General features: G+C 39.9%; 1 protein-coding gene across 18 annotated transcripts in view; it reads right to left on the bottom strand.

Annotated features, from left to right (window-relative positions):
* PPFIA1 (PTPRF interacting protein alpha 1) overlaps positions 1-14,870 on the bottom strand; it is a 53,810-nt gene that overhangs the window by 11,485 nt on the left and 27,455 nt on the right. For 6 of the 18 annotated variants that reach the window (XM_048306276.1, XM_048306269.1, XM_048306274.1 and 3 more), the window contains 13 exons: positions 13,589-13,651; positions 12,493-12,572; positions 12,101-12,233; positions 11,526-11,528; positions 11,199-11,422; positions 10,807-11,041; positions 8,304-8,333; positions 7,429-7,580; positions 6,662-6,834; positions 6,442-6,535; positions 4,217-4,228; positions 397-478; positions 74-274 (listed from right to left, as the gene is read on the bottom strand). In XM_048306276.1, the coding sequence (XP_048162233.1) occupies positions 74-274; positions 397-478; positions 4,217-4,228; positions 6,442-6,535; positions 6,662-6,834; positions 7,429-7,580; positions 8,304-8,333; positions 10,807-11,041; positions 11,199-11,422; positions 11,526-11,528; positions 12,101-12,233; positions 12,493-12,572; positions 13,589-13,651 (1,482 nt within the window). The remainder of the gene's footprint in view (positions 1-73; positions 275-396; positions 479-4,216; positions 4,229-6,441; positions 6,536-6,661; positions 6,835-7,428; positions 7,581-8,303; positions 8,334-10,806; positions 11,042-11,198; positions 11,423-11,525; positions 11,529-12,100; positions 12,234-12,492; positions 12,573-13,588; positions 13,652-14,870) is intronic. The other 12 variants (XM_048306272.1, XM_048306278.1, XM_048306280.1 and 9 more) reach the window with 6 other exon arrangements.

Genomic DNA, 14,870 nt, shown 5'->3' with positions numbered 1-14,870 from the left:
AGAAGCTCAGTTTTAAGTTTACAGTCAAATGTTGGGAATTTCTAGGTGTTTAATGCTGGATGAGTTTCCTTACCGTCCTTGAGGTGGGAGGGGCAGAGGGGCTGGTTAATGACATGATTTCCTGGATGGCCAGCCTAAGCTTGAGCCTGTGCAGGGGATTGCTGATCCCGATTTCCCGCTGGATTTCCGTGTCAGACAGGGCTGACATGATAGCACCGCTTTTCACATTGGCTCGGCAGGCTGCCACGTACCAGGCTGGCATCCCCACCCACAGCTGCAACACAGAGAAAAGGAAGTAAGCAGGAGATGGAAAACATTCCTGCCTCCAAACCCTCGCAGTCTTTACACGTCTGTACACTGAGGGGGCTTTTTATTAATTTTGGAAGGACCACTCACCTCCAGCCACACCACCACAGTGGGCCCATCCCACTGTGCAAAAGGCAAACCTTGTCTTCTGGCTTCCTCCAGCAACTCGTGCCTACAGTTAGAGAAACAGTCATTAGTTATAATGGATGTTACTATGTCAGCACTGCACTCGCCCCCCTGTCTCCTTTCCAATAATTAGCTTATTCCTTTCCCAGCCAGCCTTGTATGATACCCCCCTCAGGCAGGTACAGCACGTGTACAGGGACTACATAGGGATGAAAGCTGAACCGGCCAGGAAATGTGAGAGCAGCAGAGATGTGATCTTGCCTTTCAGAACCTGGTGTCTGAAGCCACTACTGACACTCTACCCAACACTCCCAACCCAAAGCAGAGATGTCAGGCTTATTTGGCAATCAGATTCTCAGCTGCTGCAGTTTTCTGCTCAGCAAAGCTGAACCAAAGCAGTCATTTTTCCTCAGCGTGTGCAGATCTGAAACCTGTGGCAACACATGAACCATCAGACACCCCCGTCCATCAGGCTGTCAGGGCTGGAACCTGGGACAGAGACCATTTCACTGGTGAACTTCAGCCTGTCAGAACGTCAGGGACAGCTTCACACAACCAGAGCTGTGTTTGGCAATTATATCCCGAAGGGCTGTGTACTGAAACTCGGCTTTCATCTCCCATGATGACACCATTTCCTTTGTTCTTCTGAAACAGAAGCGCCTGAAGTTTCATATTGACAATTCAGCTTCCAGAGACAATGGAAGCTCACAAGGTCCCTATAAAAAGCTGCCAAAAATGTTTGATAAACCAAAGGACAAAAAGTAGCACTGTGGGTATAAGCATGCAATGCTGCTTGGATATGCCTGGCTGAAAACATGGAGAAAGCCTAAAAAAAGCATTTTTACACTGCCTTTGAAAGCCAGTTGTATATGGTTAAATCTCTGCTCATTCTCCTTTGAAAATCAGAAAAAACAACTTCACCTAATTAGACTGGTTTTACTATTCTTCATGCCTGCAAGTGTAGAATTAAGATATGCAGCAATACTACAGATTCAAGATCCTACATGAGGTATTTACCATTTTCTCGCTATTTAAATCAAATAAAATCTCCTTGCCTTCTGAGCTGTCTCACTGGATACTCTAAGATGATAGCATTTTTAGAAGTTATAGGTATTAAAATATACAAGGCACCTTGAAGAGTGATTACTGACAGAAAAGGAGCTTTTTTGCTACTCCTACAAAATGGAAATGCAGCATTCAGCTCTTTCAGACATACCTGGGATCCTCATGTTATATTGGTAGGTAACTAAATATTAAAAAGCAATCAATGAAGTAATAAATATACTAGCAACTGCTTTATCAATAGATAGCACTTCTCCACCTGCACACCAATAAATTACTATTGCTCTGGAAGAACCTCCCAGTAATTTATCCTAATTAAATGTGCTTCCCAGCAATGGGAAAAGGGGAGGAAGGAAGGGACTGCCAGACAACTGGTTACAAATAACCACACTAGGTACCATTTTAGGATCCATCCATTAAGGTGGAACAGTGTTCAGCAGCCAGCAGCTCAACTGCTGAATTTCACTAACAAAGAAGACTGTAAAAGCTTAGACATATTTGTACACTTCAAAAAGATACATATATTTCTAAATTGGGAATAAAGGATCAGCTATTTCCCTGCTACTGTGGAACACGTTACATTAATTCCACAAATAATTAGCCCTGAACACATTCAGTTCTGCTTCTCTTTGTTGTGTAAAGATGTAAAAATTAGAAAAATAAATTAGTAAGATACTCTGAAACATTGCTCGGTAAGAACAGAATAAAATGCTTAATACTGTATTTGACAGAAAGGAACACAACGTTTTTTCCAAGTAGTTTAACTTCCAAATTGGTGTCTTTGCCTTCCTTCTTGGTGGTTGTGTTGTGTGGAGTTCAGAGAAAATCAGTGTCATTTCTGGTTGTTTTGTAAGTCTCATTGTGTACTTCATGGTAACCATGAAACAGTGAATCCTTTGGAGTAGGATACAAGGAACACATCAAAAATGTAAGGAGAGGTTACAATGCAAACTTGAAACTCATGCTGGTATTGTAGGGAGAAAATAATTGTGTGATGGAGAAAAACACATAGAAATAGAAACAAATAAAAAAATGTTTATGACATGACTTTATGCAGAAATTATTCAATGGATCCAAAGAGGAAAGCAACCATGAAGTGGAAAATTAATTGCAGAATTTGTTCATATGCAGTAAGAGATAAAAAACTTGCTTGCACAGAAAATCATTAACCCCCAAGCTCAAGATGTAGCCCAGGCACAAAACGTCTCATAGGAAGAATTCAGAAGCAGCTGCTGTTTCATCTGCAAATGATGCATCAATGGTTTTTTTCCTAGAGCAGAGAACTTCCCTTTTCCCACTATTCCCTTCAAACTCCACCAAGACACTCGCTGCATTCCAGTAATATGGGATCACATCCCTGAAAGATCACAACTGCCAGGCCAACTGAGTCTCAGAGCCCAACCATTACACCAGATGTGGATCTGGTGGAAATGGGTGCAAAACCCAGCCCCGTATCTTTGTGAGGAAAAAGATATTGCAATGGTGCCAGACAACAGGCGGTATAAACCTGGCCCTGTGAAGGATAAAAGAATGCCAAAGGAGCAGCTGGCTACTGGAATAACTCATAGGTGACAAAACCAAGGGACAGATGTCTGGAGACTTAATAAAAAACCTGGCTGAGCTTCCCTTGGAACAGGAGCCCAAACACGCTGCTGCAAGGGGGGAAGGCTTGTTGTTAGACACATACCAGAGGCATCTCACAGCAGCTGGGGAGGACAAAAGCTGTGGTCATAGGGAGTGAGAAATGATGTCAAAGCTGCAGGTGGTGCCTGATGCAGCAGTGAGTGCACAAGACCCTCTAGGGACCGTGTGAAGGATCTGTGTTCAGCAGGGCTCTTGGCAGGAGAGCACATGCTCACCCCACAAGGAAAACAAAGCAGCCCTGAGCAACCTCACTCCGTCACTGGATTAAGACAGCACGGGAATGGATACATCCAGAGCTCGTAGCCAGAGGGGAGTGCTGCATCCCAGATTTCTTGGATGGAACTGAAGAGGACTGATTTGGAAGAAGTTCAGAACACAGTAAACACTGCAGTGTGGGGAAGAGAGTGATACTGATGGAAGTGACAGAGCTTCAGGGTATAAAAACTGAGAAGAAACAGTTGTAAAACATGAGATGGAAATAGGCAGAACATCAGGGGAAAGTCAATATCCTTATTCTAGATTGAGTTCAGGGATGTAGTAAGTCTTTTGTGTGTGAGAGTTATCTTAAATTTAGGGTTGCCTTCCTTTTTGCTGAATACAGTACTAAGTTTGTTGTGCTGTACACAGAAAAGCACACACACAGTTGTGGCAAACACCGTCACTACTACAGCTCACACAGAAGATGAACACAGCACTAAAAAGGACTTAGCTTTAGTCAACACCGAACAACAGTTTCACAGAAGTACATCTACCTTGGAAACACAAACACCTACTATTGCTAAGCAACTTTCAAACCCCAGATTACAAAACTAATTTAATCTAAGAGGGTTTAATATTTCCACTATAAAAGCTCACGCCATGCAAATTAAGACAGGACACCAAACTAGCTTTCACACTGAACTAGGTGACACTGGATTTATTTCAGCAACACATTTTCATAATATATTCTTTTGAATTTACTATTTCCTCTCATGATCTGACTTTAAGAAAGGACAGAGGTTTTAATATATTGCTAAAAAATCCAAACGAGATTTATCATACTTGCACAACAATCCTTAAAAAATAAATACAAACTTACCCTGATTTTGCACTACCACATCAAATGGTAAACAAAAGGAAAATAAAATCATAAAGGACAAATATAAAACTAGGATTAAACTGAACTCAAAGGCATACAAAGACAAATAATGTGTACTGTAATTTAATTCTGTAACTATAAATAGGTTTTCGTTAGCAGACACTAAACACTGCCCTCAGCCTGTTTGTGCACATGCAAGCAGAAATCAGAAAGATAAACGAGCAAATAGGGATTAGAGACAGCTATAAATAGAAGGAGCTGTCGTTGTTCCAAGCATTCAGGTAGCTGGAATTCTTTTTGCTGAATACAAGGTTTTGCAAGCAAACAGTCAGTTGGAATTTGTTTTAACCCAGCCTCCTCCAAAATCAAAGTGAAAAGTAATTCAGAGCAGCTTTACTACTACTTCTTTTTGATAATGAGCATCTCAGAAAGCAGCAAGGGATCTTTGACCCCTTGTGATAATATTGCTTCCCATGTTCAGAATACCCCTCAGGATTCTGAGACAGCTGCATGAAAGCATCTTACTGGGATTTTTCAAATGATAGATTTAGATTGTATTAATTTCATTGAGTGGTAGAGAATACAAGGCTCCAGGGAAACCTTAGAGCCCCTTCCAGTACCTAAAGGGGCTCTAGAAGAGATGGAGAGGGGGGTTTGAAGAGCTAGGGAAGGCAATTCCAAACTAAAAGTTTTCATCTGTTTAATATAGACAGCTGCCTTTTAAGCAACCTACAACATGCAGCCATAAATTATACTTTAAGTAATACCAGTACATTTTTGAAAAGCAGAATGTTTACAAGAAAAGTCATGATTTATCTGCAACTGCACTTTTTGCATTTCTTAAAGCAAGACAGTATGGATTGTTTTACTTGAGAATGAAACTTGTGGCTGGTATTGAGAAATACCTATATTGCTCAAAGAACAGACCTTAACACTATTTAGATATGACCAGACTAAAACTATTTATTCAACCAAGATGTGGTATGACTTTAAAGCACTGTAGAAAAGGGAAAATACCAGATCATAATAATGTATGATTGCCTTCAGTGTAGCAGTCTGAAGAAAAACAGCTGAGCCTTCTGTTATCCAAACAAACCCACATTCCATTCCAACTTTTCAAACCAACACACTGCTGGTTTTCATTAGCAGCCACCAGGCATTATTCTTATTAGTTAATAGAACTTAGGTACTGCAAGAAATCTCTCTCAAAGGGAAAATTAGCACCCTTTCTTTCCAATATTTACTGTCTGTCTTCAGAAGGCAAGGAAAGTCTGATCTTCATCAGTTTTTTGACAGCTGAACAGAACAGAAGCAGCAGAAGTTTAAGGCTCAGCATTGGGGGAAAAAATGCAAGGAATGCCTGATCCTACTTATATAAATATGAGTGTTTCCTGTACTGCCATATAAGCATCAAGTCAGGATTTCTACCAGTAACAGTATCTGTTTTTCCCCTATGATTAGTCTTTGCTTCATCTGTTCCAAGTCTGGGAACAACAAAGCATGCAAACAGACACTCAAAAGGTGAGCAGTAAACTGAAGATTTTCTGGCACAGAGTGATAAAATTCTCTGGACTAGGAAAAGGTAATTGCATACAAGGTGCCATAAAAAAGGAACAGTCACAATTGATTTAAAAATGGAAGAAATCAAGGCTATATGGTGCAAAGAGAAAGATTTCAGCAGACAATCTTAAACAGAAGTGAAAAAATTAGTGAAGAGAGAAGCTGTCAGCAGCTGCAACACAAAGGGACAGAGAAAGGAGCCAGCAAGTTCATGTACAGGGATGTCTGCACACAGCATCTCATGCTTCCCTTCTGTCAATTCCTTCACACTCTGGGCAAAGAACAGCCAAGAGCAACTTTGGGAAATCTCCCATTTGAATCAAAGGTATTTATAATTTATTATATTTAATCCCTCCCAAAGCAGGTATTAAGTATAATAAATTTGGGGGAGATTTGGTAAGAGTCCACTTCTATCTCTGAATTTCTTTATTACAGCAGTCCAATAGTAAGTTTTCAGCTGAAATTCCTTTCAAACTTACCATGACCCATGCTGCTATTAATGTTCTGGAAAAATAGTAACAAAAAATAAATCTACAGAGACTTATTAACCATAGCACCATATTAGGCAAAAAATACCCCAAAACCAAACTAAAAAATAAAACCACAGCATTTTTAAACAAAGCAATACATGATTAACACAGGATTCCAAATATCTGGTAACTTACTTTTTCTGCATTTTCCTGTTTTTCTCTGCCTGACCTCCAAGTTTGCTGAGACCTAATGCATCCTGAGAGGAACCATCTGCTTCTCCCATGCCACCTACAAAAAAAACCCCCAAACTCAAGTCAGTCTTAACTTAATCCTTTGTAATATTACTGATCAGGAATGTGTAAAACCAAACCTCCAAGCCCATATCTCTCACTGTGTAAGAAAAAGCAAACCAACCTTGTCCCAGAGCTTCCTTGCTTGTTTGTCCAGGTCGTCCCTTTTCCTTCTTGCCAAACAGGCGGCCAATAGAGGATTTGATCCCCTTCTTTTTGGGGGCTTTGTGAAGGGAATCTTGGCTGCTGTTACTGCTACTAGGATTACTTGTTTGCCCATCTTGTGAACCTGTTGAACTGTACCAAAAAAAACATCATAAAGGAGCCCATGCACAACAAATTCACCAGAGATAAGTTCAGGGTTCTGTGTGAGTTACTCAAAGTTCAGTGACTCACTAATGACATTTAATTTCAGCTTTTATGAGTTATGAAAAGAAATGTTGATGGCACAAGTTCCTGACTGAAAGGGACAGACAAAGATTGAAATACTTGAGTGGAATCCATCTCAGATACTTAGGAACTTTGAAAAGAGTATCTGTCAATCCAAGTGATGGCGATTTTGCAAGTTATATCTCAATTTACAGCTAAGTTACAACTTAAAGAGTTGAAAGTTACACTTTTTATTTCCCAGACATGAAGCACACTTAACACAGACTCAGAGTACCAAAAGACTTCCCATGATGCCATTTCTAAGCATTAGCAAAACCTACATTCTTAATGTTTATGTAACAGAGTCACCCATTTAGGTGTCCACACTCCTGGCTTTTGAGAAACGCTTCAAGACCCAGACTGAAGCCCTACAGGCTGAACAGCTCTGCAGTTTGGGGGTTTTACTCTGATGCTGTGGAACACTGAGCTCCTGGTAGGTCTGAGTGATTCCCAGCTACTCACTTCCTAATGTCCCTGATATCTTCATGGCTCACTGTATGCAGAGCTCCTTTCTGGACTCTGTCCAGACGCAAAGACCGAGGTGAGGAAGGTGGCGATGTCTCGCATTTGATGGTGGTTTTGTCGTCTCGTACCTCTTCTCTGGAAGATGGAGACTAATGGAAAAGGAAGGAAAATTTCAGGGGCAATGCTGAAACATGAACGCAATACCAACTCTAAAAAAAACAGTGAAAGAAAGAATCTTATTTCAGCATTAAAGGATTACTCTTGCCCTTACCATTCTGCTGTTGCCTATTTTTTGCTTGATTTCTTTCTGAATTTCTTGTTACCTTCAGTGACAAACTATTAAATTCAATCTTAGCTACTGACACAAGAAAGTAGCACTTATCTTTTATTCATTTATAGGGCTAAGAACTAAAGTAATGCCTTCAGCACCATAAAATGAATATACCTGTCACCAGTTTAAGCAAGTGCAAAGACAGAAATAAGAGACCCGTGAAAAGAGTTATTAGCAAGATCACTGACTCCGTGAAGTCAGTTTCTACACACCTTTGGCTACAAAAGTTTGAGAAACAGAAAGAATAACTTATTTGTGTGTGCACTGACAGCTTTTAAAATGAAGCACTGATGCATGAAGACTGCAAAGCAGTGGTTGAAACAGAAAGCAGCACCACACTCCTCCACACCAGCAAAAACAGGCAAACAAACATGAAAACCCACAAAATAAAACCCATACTTAGGCTAAAATGATAAACCATAATCTTGTTTTATTACAGAGCTACCCTGTAAATGCTTTATGTTCCTGTTATCCACTAATGAGTTTGGAGACAGGGAGGGAGATGAAGGGGCACACCATGAAATAAACTAAAGATTTTTACCTTTCTACGGTGTTTCCTTAAATCACTAGGCTGACAGATGCATGCAAAGAAAAGAAATTTGGAAAAGCTGTATTTATTGTAAACTGTACCACAGACCAAGACAACTAGTACAGACAAAACATCTCAGGGAGAATATAAACAACAATTACAACAATGGCACGGAGAGATACTGGGTATGAAGTACTCCTTAAATCACAGATTACTTAAATGTATCCCTGAAGTGAGGAAAAGGAAGCAAAAAATAAACACTTACAATTGGTTATCTACCAAAGTACCAGAGATGTTTGAGTGTATTGGGACCGTAGGCAAATTAGCACAAAATACGTGCAGCAAAAAAACCCCAAAGAAGTGCTGTGGGGTGCAAGGTGTTGCTTTGAAAAGGCAAGGACCTGCCTTGGACCTCCAGGCCAGCCACAGCAGCCTTAATAAATCAGCTGCACTTGTCCCTCCTCACAACCTTGGCATTCCTGCAGCTGTTTCCTACACTGCACAAAAAGCAGTCCATACTTTAATAATGTGAAACAGTGCCAACAATAGCTCATTTCTATACAGTCACAGGATTCTGTTCTTTTTACAACTTTCAAGTGCTGGAATGTTTGAGCAGGAATTCACCACCACTTTTATTTTATCCTCCATCTACTGTACCTCACTCCCCAGGGAGTGCTCACCTCTGCCAGTGCACAGAGCAAGGCAGCAACCCTGAGTTACACAAACAGCTTATTCACACTGGTGCTGACGAAAGCCAAATTTAGATAATTTGTTTAATAGCTCTCATCATTTAAAAAAGGCTGCAACCAAAAATAAAGTCGGTCCCCTCTGAAGTGGGACAAAGGGGAGGGATGATGTTTCCCTCCCACAAAGGACAACTTTTAATTGTTTTTGATTCAGAATACGTGTAAATTTCGCAGCAGTAATATGGAAAGTTTTGTTCAATCTGACTGTAGAGTACCACATTAACAAATCATAAGTTCACTGAATGATAGAAGGGACCTTTAGAGACGATCTAGTTCCTCATCAAGCTCTTGACAAAGCACTGCAGACTTGTTTTACCCTCACTGGATCTTTCATCCATTAAATCTGATGAGCATAAAAATGAAAATGTTCACCACATGGAATGAACTGCCCACAAGGACTGCTCAAGAGAGGCTTCACCATTTATCATGCTGATGCTTTTTAATCATGAGGGGCTTTCAACTGACTGAGCTGCATAACCACTGGCATTAAGCTAATTTGCCTACATGATCAAAAAACTAATGCAACTCTCTATTAAAATACTGGAAGACACAGCAGAACTCAGTCCAATAATTCATGATAGCTCTTCCAAAAGTTTCAAGAAAGCCCTTGATCTGTAATTCTTGATTTCAAGCTTTCACAAGTCAGTTGCCAGGTACAAAACCCATCAAATACAACTGCAAACACTAGACCAAGTGACTTTGATGCACAATTATGATCTAAAGTGAACTTCATTACAGTTCACTTTTCTTCGGTTGCACTGGATTTCAGACAAGACACGTTCTCCTGATCTAGTTTTGGGGAAAAGAGCTACTTAAATTTGTATATGGTTTTCTGCATGAGAAGTGTTTAGCTTAACTAATTATTGTGAAATGTTAGAAGATAAAGCACTCCACATTCTGAATTTTGATAGCTTTTCTTAGAAGACGACTGCTTGACCCTGGATATATGGCTAGAGCTAGTACAGTGATTTTTATTCTAATTCAAAGAAGGCAAAATTACTCCCTTTTATGAAAAAAAGAGACTTTCTGGTATATGTACACATCAATTTTAGAAAGCCAGCAAAATTACTTAGCTGAAATACTTGGTTTTAACTGTTCATTTTGTTTAACATGTCTTTAAAAACAAGAAAGGGGAAAATTTGTATCTTGTTTTTACAGATATGTTTACATGCATAAAGCAGCTCCTAGAAGGATTTATCTTCCTAAGAATTCATAAGAATATCAAAAGAAGGAAAACATCTTTTTCTACTCACTGAACTCCTAAGACTAAACTTCTTTATCACCTACAAGGTCTAACAGATATTTCTTTCACCTATCAGGCTTTAACAGCCTAAACCAAGACACTGGCACTCATTAATATTCAAACAGCAGTGATGCCATCTCAATCTTCAAGATTAATATGCAAATCATTTTTTAGCTGAGTGTTTAGTGGAAAATAATAAAAATAAAGTTTAAAGCAGAGGAAGAAAGTGGTTGAAAAGAAAACATTCTTTCTTCTAGAAAGAGGAGTCTGAAGGAAGACTGTAACAACAGAAGGAATAAATACTTAGGCACGAGATGCTGACCAAATAATAGACTTGAGCTCTGAACATTTTTCCTAATCATTATGTATCTTACACTTTTTATAGAAGTTGAAAGGAAGCAGTAGAAAAACCTAGAGGAAGGAAAAATACAGCTGAGTAAGCAGGAGAGGAAGGGGCAATGAACCAACCCGTTTCCTAGAGCAAAGGAAGGCTCTCCTGAGGAACGTGCAGGCCGTGGATACCCACCAGTGTCATGATGCCCAGCCTGTCCACCTCCCGCGCCGGGCTGTGCGGGACGCGCCGCGGCGTGGAGCGGCCGCTGCCGGGCGGGGAGGAGCCGGCCAGGGCCCCGCCGGCGTACGAGGGAGGGATGGAGCTCATGGAGCGGAACCGGCCGTGCGCGTCCAGGCTGCCGCTGCCCACCCTGCTCTCGATCTCCTCGGCGCGCTGCTCCGTGTTCTCCTTCTCCTCCTGGATCAGTCTGGGGGAAAGAGAGTCTCAGAGGAACGTGACATTCCAACAAGGGCCATACAAACAGAATGGGGCTTTGAAAGAAGCAGCACTTAGCAGAAAAACATGGAGAAACTACCATCTTCCGAGTCATTTTTATCGAAAGCTCCACAGCAGACAGGCCGTACCTGATCTCTTTGTTGATTGCATCCAACTGTTCCTGCAGCATTATGGCCAAAGTCTGAGCATCAGCCTGACCACTTGGTGACAGCAGATCAACTGAGCTGAAAATGGTCTCCCTGTCGTCCTCCACATCAGACACATCCACATCACTCTCAAATGCTTGTGCCACGTTTGCCAACACACTGGCTTGCTGGGCCCGCTCCCAATCCTGCTCGTTCAGGGTCTGAACCTACAAGAATCCATAAAAAAATAAATCCAAGCTCAAATGGGAAAAACACGACATCTCTACTGCTTATCAAGATGTTTAAAATAATTTATGTAAGTCTACTTACATGCTGAATGCATCCATCAAGACAGCAATGTTTAGAGAAATGTAAAAAAAAAAAAAGCTATAATGTCGGAAACTTTTAAATTTCATTTAACTGGAAGATGCAAAACAGGCTCATTGAGCCAATTATACCATCACATATTTTGGCTATACACGCTTTTAATTACAGAAGAATTTTGCTATCAATTCCATGGGAACTACGGAATCAGTTTTATGTAATGAGTGCTTATGTGTCCTGAAAGGAAATTGGAAATGCTTGCAGAACAGTAATATGTTTGAGTACAGACACAAAAGTAGAACTGTTTCAAATTGTATTTTACAGGCTTATCAAAATTTAAAAGCAAAAACAAAAATTAAAAAAACCCCCAAAATTGGAGTTCAGAACCGCAGTCTTGCAACTATTTGCAAACAATTAAAAACACCAGCAGCTGGTCATGAGTTGGTAACACTGGACCTATAAAATCCAGGAGTTTATTGCCAGGTACTCCCAATTCTCAAACCTCCTTTCACCTGATTAGCCTCATGCATTGAACAAATCTGTTCTGCTGTCACAGTGCTGTCTGTATTTTCCTTCCTTACCTTTGAGGGCTCGTCTCTGAGAGCAGCCAAACGGCCCTTCTGGGGCCGCCTCAGCACGGAGGAGGTGCCGTAGGACTCTGTGTGACTGTCCCCCACAGAGGAGGATGCCACAGGGAACCTGAAATCTGGTCTGCTGGAACACAAAACCAACATTTCATCCTTACAAAGGGAGAAGGAAACCAAAAATAAGTCCCCCAAAGGATTCCTCTTGTCCCACCACTGCCAATTGTTTTTAAGTATGTTTTTTAAGCAGTATAAAAATTGCTTTATATGCTCTATAAAAATGAATTTTGTAAATAGTCGCAAAAATATTTGCACTTATAATAGACAAAATTGTCTTCAGCATAGTGACTTTAAAGAAAATAGGAAAAAACCCAAACTACTACTGGTACCTATGATGAAGTGATGTGGCTCTGAGTCTCACTTGGTCATTTTCAGCCCTTAATGCATCAACATTTAAAACAAGCTGATCCTGGAAAAATAAATAGAAAAAATGTATAATAGGCTTTTTAAAAAAATTAGTGTCAAATACAAATTCATAAACTAACCTTTAGGTTTTTTATCTCATTTCTCTTGCAACTTGGAAATAAAAGATTTTAAGATATACCCTTCAACTATTTAAACATTAGTTTTGCTACACACCATACAGCACTGTCACAAAAGGGCATCCCAGAATCATTTTGCTGCCTCTCTACCCTGACTCTAGTAATGACAATATGTATTTTAAAAACAGCTATGAAATAAAGTTCACTTGCTACTAAGGTTACTATAATTAAGTGGTGATAATAAGAAACAAGAAGATTTGTTCAAGCTCTCTGCACAAAAGGATCTAGCAGCACTTACTTTTAACTTGAACATTTTTACAGGCTCTAGAAACCCTGAATTGCGCAGAGAGATCCAATGAATGAGAAAACAACGAAAGTCTAAATAAAATAAAAAGTGGCTGATGATGAACATCTGTAAGGAGGGACCTTGTCATTTCCAGGACAAGCAGAACACCAGGCAGCTGCTATTGCTAAGGAGCAGCCAAGTCTAATAAATATTTCTCCCTCTGCTCCCCAGTTCTTAAAACTTAAAAAAAAAAATGTTAGCAGTTGCACAAGCATTTCAAGATATTCAATGCTTTGAGAAAACCTCATGGAAAAATGCCCAACATTAAAAGTATTTCTCGTTTGGTTTTGCTGTTCAAGGTCATGTGTACAACAGTATAAAAATTCTACACAATCTCCACACTTTGGCTAACTGCTAACATATCCAGGCACTTCACAGATTCAAAAGTGTGTTAAGCCTTGGACTAAAAGGTTATGTATTAGCTATAAAATCTTCCTAAAACTGTGGCACACAATACCATAAAATAACCAGTAACAGCTCCTTTCTCTTAAACAGAGCAGGAAATGTTAAGTTTTATGGGGAATTAAAATCTGATCCTGCTATGTAGCAAAGCAGCAATTAAGTTCCAAGATAATATTTCAGAAATGCAGAGTGTACCTTTTCATGCTGAAGTTCTTCTATTTGTTTTTTTGCATTTTCAATTTCTCGAAGAAGTGAATTCTGAAACAAAAGGCATCACAAATTAAGTCACTCATAAGCTGCTTTACACTTTTCAATCATAACCATGACGAGTATCAAAAAAAATTCAGTCAACACTACACAAATGCATCTTAAAATTACAGATCCTTGACTGCTTCCATCATTTCACTTTGGTTATAGTTGAAGGCTTATCCTTCCAGGTGTACAGCACTCTAAATAATGGATTTGGTAATAGTACTGGTTCCATAAATCTTTAATAGCAATAGCAGCCTTTTAAGGCTCCATTTGACAAAGTCTAACTAGTAAAAAAAAAAGGAATAATTATGGAATAATTCAAAGTCATTCAAAAAAGACCATATGATCAGAACAAAGTCTTAAAATTTTACCTGCATGTTTCTTCCCAACTTAGCATAAAAGAATGAGCTGGAAGCCTCAACAAGAACACTTTTCTAGAAGCTGTGAACTACAGCAAATGACAAGTAGATTTTCCTCATTATTCACAAATGTAGTTATGGTTTGGAAGATAAGAGGGAGACAGGGTCAACCCTAAGGCATCACCCATTATTCAAGCATTAGGCAGGAATGCAAGAGGAAGCAAACGTTCAGCAAGAGTCTGGGAACATCACTGAGGTTCCAAAGCATTTTATTGCCATGACTTTAAAATCAAAGACACTCAGCTTTTCCTGAAACATTTCCCCAGATGGTCATTTCACCCTCTAGTAAAAGAAACCAAGTATTTTTTTAATCCAAGACCAAGCAATTCAAAGTCAGCATCAAGCAAAGTGCCACTTTAGAAGACACTTTGAAGTTAGGGATCTAACTTCAAGGTGTGCATGGAAGAAGAATCCGTAAGGACCTAGATCCAAAAGTAGAAGGGAAGAAAAGGAGTAAAAAAGTGTGTCAAAAGAGATGACCTGAGTGCAGGGCAAAGCTCCAAGATGTGCACTGACAATGCAGGAACAGCCCAGTCAACTCATATAAATGAGTCTCAAAACGATCTACCTGGGAAGAACTGCAGGAATCCCACAATGACTCAGGGGAACTGGAACAGCCAAAAGCAGTGGGAAACAAAGGAAACTGAACTGGAAAGGTCAAAGTTCCAGCACTTCAGGCTTCCTGTATTACACTGGATGAGCCTTTTTATGCAATCTGCACCAGTCGAGTGCAAATTTTTACCCAAAAAAGGATACAGCTTCTTAAAAGCTGCCTTCTCAACACTGCAGTGCAGTGCCCAGGGACA

The sequence above is a fragment of the Corvus hawaiiensis genome, chromosome 6 (assembly GCF_020740725.1).
Source record: "Corvus hawaiiensis isolate bCorHaw1 chromosome 6, bCorHaw1.pri.cur, whole genome shotgun sequence".
Taxonomy (NCBI): domain Eukaryota; kingdom Metazoa; phylum Chordata; class Aves; order Passeriformes; family Corvidae; genus Corvus; species Corvus hawaiiensis.
This window is presented reverse-complemented; position numbering and strand designations above follow the sequence as displayed.